The sequence below is a fragment of the Syngnathoides biaculeatus genome, chromosome 14 (assembly GCF_019802595.1).
Source record: "Syngnathoides biaculeatus isolate LvHL_M chromosome 14, ASM1980259v1, whole genome shotgun sequence".
Classification (NCBI taxonomy): domain Eukaryota; kingdom Metazoa; phylum Chordata; class Actinopteri; order Syngnathiformes; family Syngnathidae; genus Syngnathoides; species Syngnathoides biaculeatus.
This window is the reverse complement of record NC_084653.1, coordinates 7,185,517-7,200,298: the sequence shown is the minus strand read 5'-3', so window position 1 is coordinate 7,200,298 and position 14,782 is coordinate 7,185,517. Positions and strand designations below refer to the sequence as shown.

At 41.7% G+C, this 14,782-nt stretch overlaps 2 protein-coding genes across 6 annotated transcripts in view; one reads left to right on the top strand and one right to left on the bottom strand.

The window, feature by feature from the left end:
* The window catches only part of armc8 (armadillo repeat containing 8), a 28,138-nt gene extending 23,926 nt beyond the window's left edge, over positions 1–4,212 (bottom strand). The window contains exons 1-2 of one of the 2 annotated variants that reach the window (XM_061842652.1): positions 3,743–4,212; positions 2,726–2,802 (exon numbers count right to left, since the gene is read on the bottom strand). In XM_061842652.1, the coding sequence (XP_061698636.1) occupies positions 2,726–2,802; positions 3,743–3,787 (122 nt within the window). In that variant the 5' untranslated portion in view covers positions 3,788–4,212. The remainder of the gene's footprint in view (positions 1–2,725; positions 2,803–3,742) is intronic. The other variant, XM_061842653.1, reaches the window with a different exon arrangement.
* A 36-nt stretch (positions 4,213–4,248) lies between these two features.
* Positions 4,249–14,782, top strand: part of dbr1 (debranching RNA lariats 1) — a 13,696-nt gene continuing 3,162 nt past the window's right edge. The window contains exons 1-8 of one of the 4 annotated variants that reach the window (XM_061842658.1): positions 4,249–4,408; positions 5,101–5,299; positions 5,377–5,501; positions 8,776–8,856; positions 8,935–9,020; positions 12,008–12,232; positions 12,309–12,386; positions 12,466–12,611. In XM_061842658.1, coding sequence (XP_061698642.1) covers positions 5,103–5,299; positions 5,377–5,501; positions 8,776–8,856; positions 8,935–9,020; positions 12,008–12,232; positions 12,309–12,386; positions 12,466–12,611 — 938 coding nt within the window. In that variant the 5' untranslated portion in view covers positions 4,249–4,408; positions 5,101–5,102. The other 3 variants (XM_061842656.1, XM_061842655.1, XM_061842657.1) reach the window with 3 other exon arrangements.

Here is a 14,782-nt window from a genome sequence, read left to right as displayed (position 1 = left end):
TTGGTGGTGGAACCCCAAAATACAGGAAGTCATACAAGGAAAGAGGTTAGCGAAGAAGAAGTGGGACACAGAGGACTGAGGAGAGACCAAAGGAATATGCTGAGATGCAACGGAGGGCAAAGGTAGAGGCGGTGAAGGCAAAACAAGAGTCGTATGACAACATGTACACCAAGTTGGACACACTAGAAGGAGAAAAAGATCTCTACAAGTTGGCAGAACAGAGGGATAGAGATAGGAAGGATGTGCAGCAGGTACAGGTGATGAATGACTGAGATGGAAATATGCTGATTGGTGTCAGTAGTAGTGCTACATAGATGGAAAGAATACTTTGAGAAGTTGATGAATTAAGACAATGAGAGAGAAGGAAGAGTAGAAGAGGCAAGTGTGAAGGATGAGCAAGTGGCAATGATTAGTAAGGGGGAAGTTAGAAAGGCACTAAAGAGGAAGAAAAATGGAAAGGTAGTTGGTCCTGATGACATACCTCCGAAGGAATGGAAGCAATTTGGAGAGGTGGCTATGGAGTTTTTGACCAACTTTGTCAACAGAATACTAGCAGGTGAGAAGATGCCTGAAGAATAGAGGAAAAGTGCGGGGGAATAAAGTTGATGAGCCACACAATGAAGCTTTGGGATTGAGTAGTGGAGGCTAGACTCAGGACAAAAGTAAGTATCTGCGATCAACAGTATGGTTTCATGTCTAGAAAGAGTGCTTCCGATGCATTGCCTTGAGGATGCATGTGGAAATGTACAGAGAAGGTCAGAAAGAGCTACACTGGGTCTTTGTGGATCTAGAGAAACCCCATGACAGAATACCAAAAGAGGTGTTGCATGCGTAAGTCTGATGTGGGGGAGAAATACATTGGAATACTACAGGACATGTATGAGGGCAGCAGAACAGTGGTGAGGTGTCCTTTAGGAATGACAAGAATTTAAGGTGGCGGTGGGACTGCACCAGGGATCAGCTCTGAGCCCCTTCCTGATTTGTGTGGTAATGGATAAGTTGATAGATGAGGTTACACTGGAATCCCCTTGGTCCATGATGTTCGCAGATGACAATGTGATCTGCAGTGAAAGCAATGAGCAGAAGGAGGAACAGTTAAAAAGATGGAGGCATGCACTGGAAAGGAGAGGAATGAGGATTAGCCGAAGTAAAACAATATGTATGTGAAAAAGAGAGGTGCACAGGGAGAAGAGATAGCGAAGGTGGACAATTTCAAATACTTCGAGTCAACAATCCAGAGCAAGGGTGAGTGTGGTAAGGAAGTGAAGAAATGGGTCCAAGCAGGTCGGAACAGCTGGCAGAAGGTGTCTGGTATGTTATGTGACAGCAAGCCTCTGCTAGGATGAAGGGCAAAGTTTATAAAACAGTGGCGAAGCAAGCCATGATGTACGGATTTGAGACGTTGGCACTGAAGGGACATGAATCAGAGCTGGAGGTGGCAGAAATTAAGATGTTGAGGTTCTCTCTAGGAGTGAGCAGGTTGGATAGGATTTGAAATGAGCTCATTAGAGGGACAGCCAAAGTTGGATGATTTGGAGACCTGGATCGAGAGAGCAAACTTCGATGGTTTGGACATGTCCAGAGGTGAGAGAGTGAGTATACTGGTAGAAGGGTGCTGAGGATGGAGCTGCCAGGCAAAAGAGAGAGAGGAAGACCAAAGAGAAGGTTGATGGATGTTGTGAGGGAAGACATGAGGGCACTTGGTGTTAGAGAGGAAGATGCAGGAGATAGGCTAACATGGAACAAGATGACGCGCTATGTCGACCCCTAAAAGGACAAGCCGAAAGGAAAAGAAGAAGGAGTCTTCTATTTCTGGTACTCTATTTCGGTAAGTAAGGGACATCCAGGAAAGGGGAAAAAAAAAATAAAATCGAGGCTTAACTAGGATTTTGAAAATTTTGGGGGGACCACACTCTCAAAAAGGACACCAATCCACCAAATAATATCTTCTACTGTATGAAACAAGGTAAATGATTATTTGTCAAAAAAAAGTGCTCCTGTTGCAGAACCAGATGCTGCGGCGGTGCGAGGAAGAAAACAGGTTTGGCTGTTCGCAAAGTGGGCAAAGATTAGCTGTCAGAATGGGAAGCACGCTAAAGTGAGAGGATTTTGTCTCTGGCTGGGAAAACATGCTACTGTGAACAGGAGAGTACTTCGCTCAGATGAGTCAATCCTGTTGTTCCAAAGTGTATGTTATGCATAAATTGGGTCTATGAGCTCTCCATTGTCTGTGAATATAGTGTCGATAACTGCAAGGCAAGCCTCGACTTGTGGGATTTTTTGGTAACTTAAAAGTCCACTGACATGAAATGCATGATTTTTAGTATGTTTTTAATTAAAAGAAAAAGGCAGCCAACATGGAACCATGCGTTTTTTTCATCACAAAACACGATTTCGATGTATACAGCTTTTTGTAACTCCCGCTATGAAAATAACTTTGAGGAATTTGTTGTCGTGAAAATCACCCACCCCGGGCCACCCCAGCTGGCTCGGCCTTCCCCGCCTTGTATATGTACTTATCATTACAATATCTATTTTGGAATGTTTATAGGGATGACACTTGACCTTTAAGTCCTATACATGTAGTGAAAAAGAATATCAATCGCATCTGCAAAAAATTGGCATGTCTCAATTTCCACGACATATGTCTCAATTTAAAAAAGTGAAGTCATCCAACCTCTATCTTGCATTAAAGCGGCACAGCTCGTGACATATGGCCACTTACATGACTCCCTGCAGCACTTTCTGTGGGTCGGGGTCGAAGAGGCGGTCCACATAATGGCGACTTGTGGCAGTGACTTCCTGCAGTACAACAGAATTGTAAAAAACACACAAATGAATAGTCAAGTAGCTGTGTAATTGAATTAATTGTAACTTTCAGTTATAGCAAGGCTTTCAATAATTTTGCATACTTGTAAGCCACAGGCTTTAACTTCCCTACACCAGCTCCACCAGCTGTATGTGACACCTCTCTTTTCTTTTTGTCAGTGACAGCCAGAACGATCCACACAACGTGTGACCTCGTCACGGTGCCAAGTGCGGCGTTAGCTCAATGATTAAAGACCTGGCAATCACTGACACCAACTCCAATGCTTTTAAAATAATCCATCACAAGAGATTTTGGCAATCCGGATGACGGCACCTAACCTAAAACTAAACTTGTAAATGCTTAGCTCACGTAGAAAGTATCAGGTATCCTCCAAAAATCACATTATGGTTCATAAAGAAAGAAATCGCAGTTTGCTTCAGCATTAAGCGGGACCAAGTGTGAGTACTTGGAGGGATACATGACTTAATCGTCTAATGCGTAATAGGCTGTTAATTATATTTTATAAATAAACAGTTGTGACATCTCATTGCTGTTAGCTGCTAACTCATTCCGGGTGACAGTGACAGCTCGTCATTCGCTCGTTTTGCTACACTAATAGCCGACAGACGAGCGGACATGGTCGATCACCGTTATACACAAGGCGTTTAAAACGTTCCCGCCTGCGCGTGCGAAAAACATGATTGAAACGAGTGCTCACTTTCTGGTAAACGCTACAGTGGGCGGACCGCACCGCTAACATCGCTACATGTTGCAGAGGCATTGACTTAGCCTTTATGCTAACAAGGGGCATACAGTTGTTTTAGTTTGGCAACTACATATGTATGTCAACTACTTCATATTCATCAATTACAATATGAAGGTGGCACAGTGGAAATGAAAACTACTAACTGAATTGACGAGAGTGACACTCACAGACAGAACACTGACGCGGAGAGGGGCCTCCAACAAGCACGCCATCTCTCGTCCCCCGATCCAGCGCCCCAATCGGAGCAACACTTTGCAGACACTCCGCCCCCCAGAGCAGCTTTAGATGGCCTCTTAAAAAGAAATGCCGTTAAATCAATCAAGTCGTGGTTTGTTTGTTTTTTTTAATCCACAAATAATGTGACGTGTATCCCACTGCGGGCACAAATGTAATAGTGAGCTCAAAGTAACACCGCTAACTTAAGCGCCTGACAGGCAACCAGTGGATTTGTCAGTCAAGTAAACGTTGCATGACGTAATTGGTCACTTTGAAGTACTTTCGTCACACTGAAATCCAAACGAAAGAGCGAATAGGGAATACAAACAAATAATATCATTATATTTGAATCCAAATAACCTATCCACTTATAAAAAAATTTTCATCCAAAATTGGTTCTATTAATAATTGTTGAATCTACTACTTCTGATCAAAAGCGTAGGTGCCTGTTTTTGACCTTCTGCGCAGGCCCACCGTGCTGTAAACGCGGGGTGGGAAGTTTCGTTGTGGCTTAATTTTCTCGTTTTCCAGCAAAACATGGACTTTTTCATCACGATTTGGAGACTTTACAGCGTGTAAAGCGGCACGGCGCCCTCCGTGGCCCCTCGTACATCTGTGTATGTAGTGTGTGTTTGTTGCTTAAAGGAACAATCGTTCAAATAGCGCGTGTTCTTCGCCAGAATGGCGAGATTGACTCGAATTGAATTTAAAAAAAAAAACATGGCGCGCATTTTGGGCCTATTTATTGCACCGTCAATTCAAATGTAATTAGAAAGTTATTCCTTTATAATAATTATTTGCTCTATGTACTCTAAAATGTTTTGCTGATTGTATATACTAGGGATTCATTTTCTATTCTAAGGGGTTGTTTCATAGTTGATTGAAATTTTCTGTGCACATTGTGAACGCCTGTTTAAATGTATTTGTACTGAACAGAAGTAAGGAGTTTGCGTGTTCTCCCCATGCATTCATGGGTTTTCTCTCCGGGGTCTCCAGCTTGCTTCCATATTATAAAAACATGCGTTAGGGTCTTTGTAGACTTAAAATTATCCTTAGGTCTGGGTGAGAATCTTGGCTGGTTATGTGCTCTGCGATTGTCTGGCGACCATTGCAGTGTGTACTCACCCTTTCGCTTGAATTCCTCTGGGATCACCAGCCACCTGAATGAGGATAAATTGTGTAGAATGGATGAATGGATTTTTGTGGAAACAAGCTTGAGTGAAGTGCAACTTCGAAAGTTGACCATGTTGTTTTTATTTAGGCAGTAAAGGAGTTGAGACTGAATCAAGAGCACCTCTGCTGGTTGCAGCCATGAAGATTGCAGTGGAGGGCTGTTGCCACGGCGAGCTGGACAAGATCTATGAGACCATTACCTACCTGGAGAAGAAGGAAGCCGTCAAAGTGAACCTGCTGCTTTGCTGTGGCGACTTTCAGGCTGTGCGGAATGAAGGCGACCTCAAGTGTATGGCAGTGCCTGCCAAGTACAGAACCATGCAGACGTTTTACAAGTCAGTCTCTTTGGATTTCTTTTAATTTCTTTATTTGAATATACAAGTTGATCTGTTTTCAAACATCTTTATGATAGGTACTATTCTGGAGAGAAAAAGGCTCCGGTTCTTACCATCTTCATCGGTGGTAACCACGAGGCCTCCAATCACCTGCAGGAGCTTTCTTATGGAGGTTGGGTAGCTCCCAATATATATTATCTGGGTAAGCACCTTCATTATATCGACTAAAAATGACAAGCGGGTACCGATTTTATTATTTTTTTTAATTAAGAGACTTCATTGTCAAGTGTGCTTACTACTCTTAATATGTGTGGTATAGAGCTTGTGCGCTGATATCATAAAATAACGTGATTTTTGTTTGCATCGCCATATTGCCGGTCAAACAAAGCATTGTTGCAAATTAATTCCAATGATACGAAACGAAATGTCTTATACAGGGTTCGCACGCGGCCCTAAAAGTCCCTAAAAACCCCTAAATTTCCAAGGGTGCATTTAGGGGCCCCTAAAAGTCCTTAAAATTCACCGAAAACTGGACAAGCCCTTAAAATGGCCTTAGATTAAAGAAAATCAAAGGGACGACCTCTACCGCCAAAATTCTCCCTTAAAAAAATTGTCTTTTATTTAAAAAAAATAGCGATCCGTCTGGCATCCAAAACAGCCAGAAATTGTCAACGGAAGTCACTCTGTTCACAACTAGTCTCCATCTTGTCGTCGATATTCCATTGTTCGTTTCCGTGAGTAGCCATTTCACTTCGTCTTCGTTACGACGTAGCGTAGTTCTTTGATCGATCCAACTTGTATCGTGGGGAAGTGCATTTTCCAAGATGCTTGGGTTGAAAGTAAGGAGTTTGGGAGCTGGGTTCATTGGGATCCAAAAAATCAGCACATATTCTACTGTCATCTGTGCAAACAGAGTTACCAGCTTGGAAAGAGGGGCGTCAAAGCACTGGAGTCGCACCAGAAAAACAGGAGACAGGCTGATTTGGCGAAGACTGTCTCATCTTCCGTTAGTATAAATCTGTTTCTGTCAAAATATCAAGATAGTGAAGCATCAACTTCAGGCAGTGGTACTGGCAGTGCATGCACACCTACAGTTGTCCAGTCATCGACGACTTCAACCAGCCAGAAATCAGGCTTTATGAACATAATTCAATACATGAAAACGGACTCATTAAAGACAGAGATCTTGTGGACTTTAAAAGTGATCTGCAGCCATTTGTTACTAATCTTGTGAAAATAATTCGAAAGTGTTTGCAGTCATGTTTCCAGACATTGAGATTGCTAAAAAGTACCACTGCGGGGAAAGGAAGACTTTGTATCTGGCTACATTTGGCAAAAGAAGAAGAAGGATGCATCAAAACAGGCAGAGAAGAGGAAGGCAGCTCAGGCAGAGATAGACAGCCTCAAAGCCAAAAAAGCCAGAATAGAGACTGGCATATCTACGCTTATTGAGAAGGCTGACAGGCACTGTGAGGATCCAGAAGAAAAGAGGAATCTGAGGTTTATCACCGAGGCCAATGCACTCAGGCAGAGCAAAGGACAAGAGAGCCACTTTGGCACCTCTGCAGCAGCAAATAAAGGAGCCACTGGTTAGGCTCAAGGAGCTAGAGTCGGGGTGCTGAGACAGACATCAGTAGAAGACATTTGTAAAAATGTGTATATAGTTTCAATTGTAGTTAGAATCTGTTTTTCTGTAGACCATTATGTGAAGTAATTATGTGAATACATTGACAAGGTTCATATCAATGAGAACTACCACAAGGAGCGACAAGTTATCACTGTCACAGGTACTGAGGTATTGGAACCTTTGATGAACCAAGAACGGTTGATGGCACCATTGGGTGAGTTTTTTTTCCTTACTCCTGATTTCCCACGATGGACCTAAATTTTTTCGTGTCGGCCCCTCAGAATGCCCCTAAAAAGCCCTTACTTTTTTTTGGTCAGACTGAGTATGAACCCTGTTATACCACGATACCCAGAGTTTTTTCCCAATACCGTTAAACATTTAGGAGGTGATAATAAAGGAAGGTATGTGGAAAAATGAGAGACACTTGGCATAGAGGATCCATATTTAATGCCGATGTCAATGTTTTCACTGAGTGGAAATTTGACTATTAATTCGCTTACACTTGTCTTAGACAATTGGATCTACACATGTATCTGGTGATTAAGTCCTCGAGATTTACACAGAAGAGTTTGAAAACGTATAAAAGTCTGGACGCGTACAAATACTTTGTTGCTGGATCTGTTCTCAGTCAAGAATGAATCCCACATAGTGATGGACTCACTTAGGTTTTTCCAATACAAATACCAATATTTAAATAAATGAGCCCTGGTTTTACACCAACTCGCATTCATTAACTATGAAAAAATTAGGACTGGCAGTCGTCTCCTCCGTACACAGAAGTGTATTGCTGCCACACGCTTACCTCTGTAAGCTTTTGTGACAGACGATTTTTTTTTTCAAATACACATTGTTCTCAAATGAGTCAATTTGACATTATAAATACTTATTGATGATTTGAGATTGAGAGGAATAATTCCTACCTAAAATGAAATGATTGCTACACAGGTGTGTTTATTTCATTGTCCACCATCCATCCCGTTTAATTGCCGAAATCCATCAATCTTTTCTCGTTTTTTTGAGCTGGTATTCCATAGAATGATCTATTTGAAGAACTGGCTCGTCTATTGTGACAACCAACAGCTCTATCGGTCTCGGGCAACTTGAAAAATGAGCTCCGGTTCAACAACTCCCATAATACAAGGCAGCTTTGTTTGACTGGCAATCCATCAATCTTTTCTCGTCTTTTCAGATGGTATTCTATAGAATTATATTTTTGAAGAAGTATCTCGTTTATTGTGACAACCAACAGCACAAGTCTCGGGCAACTTGAAAAATCTGCTCCGGTTCAACGAGTCCGCACGACCGAGCAGCTAGGTTTGACCGGTAATATGGCGCCGTGCAAACTGTGACGTCGCGTGCACGAGCTCTATACTCAAAATGATCTTATCTGGTAAAATTAGCAATCCAAATATTTTCCTTCCCATTTTTACTGTGGCAAATTACTTAGGAGACATTTTATCCAGAAACTAAACACAACCGGTTGCGCCTCCATTTGTGTCTGTGAACAGCATGAGCTTCGGTCCCTTCCTAGTTGGCTATAGTTCGATGCACGTCACAATAACAAAAATCTTCACATTAGGGCATATTATCAGTATTTGTTAACCCCACTTAAACAGAGCTGCAGTGTTGTTTCGTGCACAGACGAGTTACCGGTGATATCAGCATTGTCTTATAACTCATACATAAATGCACTATGTGATGTTAGATGGTTGCAATCACGAGTAGAGCCACAACAGTCACAAGATGATTTTTGCTGCATGTCAACTTAAAAATAAAAAAACGGAGTGACTTGAAGTTCATACTGAAAATAAAGTAAACATTTTGTAACATCCTGTTATTTTGTCTGCAGGTTATGCTGGGGTTGTTCGCTACAAAGGGATCCGAATCGGTGGCCTATCGGGGATCTTCAAGTCACATGACTACAGAAAAGGCAAGTTCATTTTCAAAGTAGACTCTGTACTGTATGCTGCAAAGCAGTGGGTTCACCGGGTGTGTTGGCACCTTGCAGGTCACCACGAATTCCCTCCGTACAGCCCCGAAACCTTGAGAAGCGTCTATCATGTTCGAAATATTGAGGTCTTTAAACTAAAGCAGGTAATCATTGTACACTCAACTTGGCTGCGCTATTGCACACAATTGTACATTAAAGATAATGGGTTTAACGTGCAACATACAAAATAACTCTTAAAGGTAATTACTTGGTATACTTGCGTTTAACTAAGTGAATGCTTTGTTTTGTTGTTTGGATTAGGTAGATTCTCCAAAACAAATAAAAATAAAAATCTTAATACGGTATGAGTGAGCTCAAATTTCTGTAAAAATGTTGCAACTAAGGTTGGACTCAATGTTCCCTCTTAAGCCGCGCAACTGCGCATTTGCACTTTGTCGCACAGTCTCAGCTCAAAGGAAAACAGATCCAGCGCAGTGAACTACACAGCCTGATGTTTTTTTTTTTTGTTTGTTTGTTTTTTTAAACACGGTAACACACTGCCTCTCACAAAGAGCTGGTGCTCCGCCACACCGGCCCACATGCTCTACTTCTTACTTTATCTGACACCGCCCTGCTTCCATTTTAAAGGGGCACACTCATAATTACAAACACCAGGGTATGTGAATAATAGAAGAAAAAATGGTGAAACTGGATGAGATTTTTTCTTTTTTTTTGTGTGACAAAGGTCTGGTCTGAAGCCAAAGTAGAAAGTGCAGGATGAGATGGTGTGTAGTGTTAAAATTCCACCTATGCACCGCCTGATTGAGGATGAAAACACAGACGATACATTGCCCACAAACATTCTAAAATAGATATTGTAATGAAAAATACATATAACATTATTCACTTCAATGTCTATACAAAAACAATAAATGTGAGCAGAGAGCTCGTCATCCATGCGCAAAGTTGCAGAAGTGTCATTCTACGACATCCAAGTGGTCGCGATATTGGCTGCATCCTCTGTACGTGACGTCACCCGGACATTCGCCAATGAAAACACGCGGTGCACCCTAACTATGGGAGACGAACACGTCCCATCTGACACGGAAGCTCTTTTCGAAAAGGAGAACACCACACAACCGAGTGAAGTTACCGAGGCAATATTACACTATTGGTTCGAGCCCTTGGGGCAATATTACTCGATTTGTTTTTTGTATTTTATTATTATTTTTGTATTCAGATGATATGCGGTCACGACCAAACCACATCCCCGTCCGATCCACTTCCGCAGTGGAGATGAGCCACCGCGGCTCATCGCAGCTGGCCGGTGTAGCTTAAGACGGAGCCGACCCGTGCTGCTTTAGGGGGTTGTTCATAGACGCCGCAGTACGCGATGAACAACACCGTCGAGCCGGGCGCTTTACTGCGCGCACGTGGCTGAGTGAGGCATTCTTGGCTGGGTTCTTCAGAGCCGCCGCGAGCCCGAAGCGCAGCCTTCGCTGGCGAAGTGACAGAGCAGCCTGACGCCGTCTGACATGCACCTTGACATATTTTGTACGCGGATCTTTTGTTACGTTATGAGAGACCTACTACGTGGTCCGCCCCAAGCTATTATTTTTTTAGTAGCTGTATACACACCTACCTGTTATTTGGAACCCACGAAGCTCTCATCCTCTGCACCCGTGCAATCCATTTTTCACGACGAACCGGATCTCTTGCAAACTTATGAAGGATAAATCCATTCTCCCGAGTGTTCAAGCAATGTCCAGCAATGCAATGAGCTAGCATTTTGGCTAACACGAAGGAACAAGGAGCTACCTTCCCGGAGGTAAAACTAATGGAAACAAACGAGTCCACTTGGGGGCACCGCTGTCCTTTACATCACTTCCTGCTTCTCAAAAACAAATCTCGAAAGGATTTTCATGGCGGGAGATACAAAAAGCTGTATACGTCAACATCATGTTTTGTTTTGGGGAAAAAAACGGATGGGCCCATATTGGCTGCCAGTTTTTCATTAATAACATACTAAAAATCATCCATTTCATGACATAACATTAACCTTAAAACTGTTTGGGAGCATCATTCAGTATTCAATATGCGTTGCAAAAGATATTCGGCAAGCAATAACTCAGTTTTACACCAAGAAAAACATGGGGATATTGTGGTTTGAAAAAAAAGAAAAGAAACAAAGTTGGAAGTGACATTTCAAATTTATAGTTAATAGTTGGCTTGGTATGTATTTTTTTTTGTTTGTTGACATTTTCAATGTAAGTTTGCAAAAACACTAAATTGTTCTTAAAAATGTTCTGATGGGAATGTAATGTAACTTCAATGGATGACACTGACTGACCACACTGCATAAGTCGTTGCTCACAGTGGTCAAAAAGAGCGCTCACGGCCTTAGTGTGTTTGCTCAGACACGTAAAAAATTAGAGGGAACATTAGTTGCACTTATTATTACAATAATATGAATAATTGGATTACAAAAAAAGGGTGAAGTAAAATCTCTGTCTTGAAGCGTCATAGTGATGATTTTTTTTCTTAAATGCTTATGTAAACTCACATCGAAATAATTTGGTATGATAGTCCTGACCCAAAGGAAAGCACTACTTGGGTTAGAGATTTAGTGAATTTGTGAGGAAAAAAAAAAGTCCAGCGAAGACTTAGCAAGTAATCTTTAGTGTACTTGAGTCCGGAGACGACTGAAAAGCACAAAAACGTAAACAGTACTACAGAGCACTGTACCAAGGAAAGACACATGAGTAGTGGGCGCCATCTTTTTAATGTTAGTTAATACAGAACAGTTAGTACATCCATCCATCCATTTTCTTAGCCACTTATCCTCACAAGGGTCGCGGGAACAGTTAGTACATCCATTATATATTTTACAGGGATACAAAAAACTCAAAATACTAAATTTCTAAAAAGAAAAAAAAAAAGAAAAAAAACTGATATTCTTGGAATATAAATTTGATTATGAAGAAAAACATGACTTAATTTTTCACCATTGCAAATGGCTGCCTTGCTTTTTCTGCCTCAGGAAGACAGCTTATTTGTTTCACAAGTTTCTGTTTTAAATTACATATTCCTAATTAAAAATAACAAAAGATAAAAAAAACAGTTCAAAGCAAAAGTGTCCATTCCCAATCAGATCCGCATGCCCGTCGACATTTTCCTGAGCCACGACTGGCCTCGCGGAATCTATCATCATGGGCCCACGGAGGATCTGCTGCGTAAGAAGAAGTTTCTGCGGCACGAGGTGGAATCCAACGCTCTTGGGAGTCCAGCTGCAGCTGAGCTCCTAGAACACCTCCAACCCAGCTACTGGTTCTCGGCGCATCTTCATGTCAAGTTTGCTGCCCTGAAGCAGCATCCTGTAAGTCTGATAATTAACCCACAACCGCTTAAATTGTTGATATTTTTTATGAGATGTCTTCCCCACATGGTTAAAGCCTAAACCCAAAGCTGCGCCCCGGGCCACCAAATTCCTATCGCTAGATAAATGCCTGCCCTATCGGGAATTCTTGCAGGTAAGGAAGGCAATGTCGTGTTGTGTGTAAGTAAGTAACGAGATGGTGTCTGTACATTACACGCACATCTTTGTGGTAGATCGTGGATGTACCGGAAAGGGCCGGTTCATCTGACAATTTGGAATATGACCCCGAGTGGCTCGCCATCCTAAAGACCACCAATGACCTGCAGAGGACCACCCCTCATCCCTGGAACCCTCCAGAGAATAATGGCCTGCATCAACGGTACACACACTTTTTCATGAATAAGTCTTCACTCTTATTATTTTTTTTTTTCATACATTTGTTAAACTGCCTGAGATAGAAATAAGGAAACAGAACTAGCATCATTAAGTTGATACCAAGTAGCAGTTTTAGTGCGACCTCGACATTTTACCATTTTGAATAGGAATGAAGAATTGGAAACTGAATTCTGTTTCTTGATAGCCAAATTAGAATCTTTGGTTCAGTACATTTTATGTTTATGCGATTTGATCGGTGAGATCGGTATCGGCCAATCATAGGCATTTTGATCGGCTTTATTGTCATAATTTGATTGGTAACTGATCGGCAAAAGACTGCGAAATAAGACGCGTCGCCATCGTGCCCAATTTATTTGAATACAAAACCAAGTTCATTTTTAGCCTTCTTGGATCTCTTTTGACAGAACTGTAAATATCTGACCGAAAAAATTATGGCGGCATGAGAGAGCGAAGACAACACGTAATCCGTGAAGCAGGCTACAAGACAAATTTGCACTTACAGGATTGCACAGTCAGACTGGAGCAATGAAATCTTTTATTCCGATACCAACACGTCCTGTTTTTTTACAATCAGTGGGCTTTTATCTTGTCAACTCAAATGTAACATGACTACACTCGTTACCGTGGGAATGACAACATGAGTGGATCGCGCCGACTGTATAAGAAGAAAATTGAGAAAAAACACCTTGTTGGTCACAGGTGTTCAGGACAGGAGAGGCTTGCTTGAGGTATGTTCCCATACTTTTAAAACGACATGTCTCGCAAACAGGCAACGAATCATTATGTAGCCTAGCAAGCAGTCCTAGCACAACTGGTTGTTTGTAAATGTGCTGCTGTTCTGTTAATTCATGCTCTAAGGTTTCAGTATGTGAAGGCATTTAATTACAGTAAGTTAGCACTCAATATTTCTGTCATGTTGTACTTTTCACTTGACTGATTAGAATTCATGATCTGACCTAGAGCAGTCATTTGAAACTTATGGAGCCAAGGCATATATTTTACAATTGAAAAATCTCACATCACACCAGCAAACAAAAAATGCCACAAAAACTAGCTATATTAATTGCTGTATGTACTTCCTGGCATTTAATAGAAGACCATTAATTTGTTTGGATTTGTCACTATGCCTCGGTGGCATGAATAGATGAAGAAAGATACAGTATTAATTGTAAATATAGATTTAACACTTAAGTACACAAGTACTTAGAGGAAATGAACACGTTATTTAAAGCCCCAGTGACATCCCTATATACATTGTAAAATTGATATTGTAATGAAAAATACATATGACATTATTCACTTCAGTGTCTACACGAAAAAATAAATATGAGCGAAGAGCGTGTCATCCATGCGCAAGTTGCGGAAGTCTCATTCGACATCCATGTGGTAGCCATATTGCCTGCAACATCATCAGCAGATGTTACACCGGGACATTCACCATTGAAAACACGTAGTGGCAACTTGCTATGGGACACGGAAGCTCTTTTCGAGGAAAACATCTCACAATCGAATGAAGTGACTGGGGCAATATTACCCTATCGTTTCGAGCCATATTGAGATTATATGCGGATCCCTTCTAATGAACAACAGACTCCCCGACAGTATGTGGTAACCACCATGGTGGCCGAAGCCGTTCGCGGGCACGTCGACACATTTAGCACCCGACTTACATACGCAGACCTTTTGTTAGATTCTGAGAAGATTATGACCCCCACCCCAACTATTTTTTTTTTCCGTAGCTCTATACACACCTACCTGTCATTTGGAACCCACAAAGCTCTCTTCCTTTGCACCTGTGCAATGCATTTTTCACGACGAACCGTGTCTTTTTGAAAAGTATGAAGAGTAAATCCATCCTCCCGAGTGTTCCAACAATATCCAGCAATACAACAAGCTGGCATTTTGGCTAACACGAAGGAACAAAGAGCTACCTTCCAGAAGGTAAATCTGGTATAAACACACAAGACTGCCTGAGCGTGCTCCTGCTGACAATGTCACTTCCTGCTTTTTCTCCAAAACATATGCCTTGAGAGGATTTTCATGGCGGGAGTTACAAAAAGCCATATACGTTCTGAAAAATGTTGTGAAAAAACAGATGGGTCCATTCCGGCTGCCTTTTTTTTTTTAAATTAAAAACATACTAAAAGTCATGCT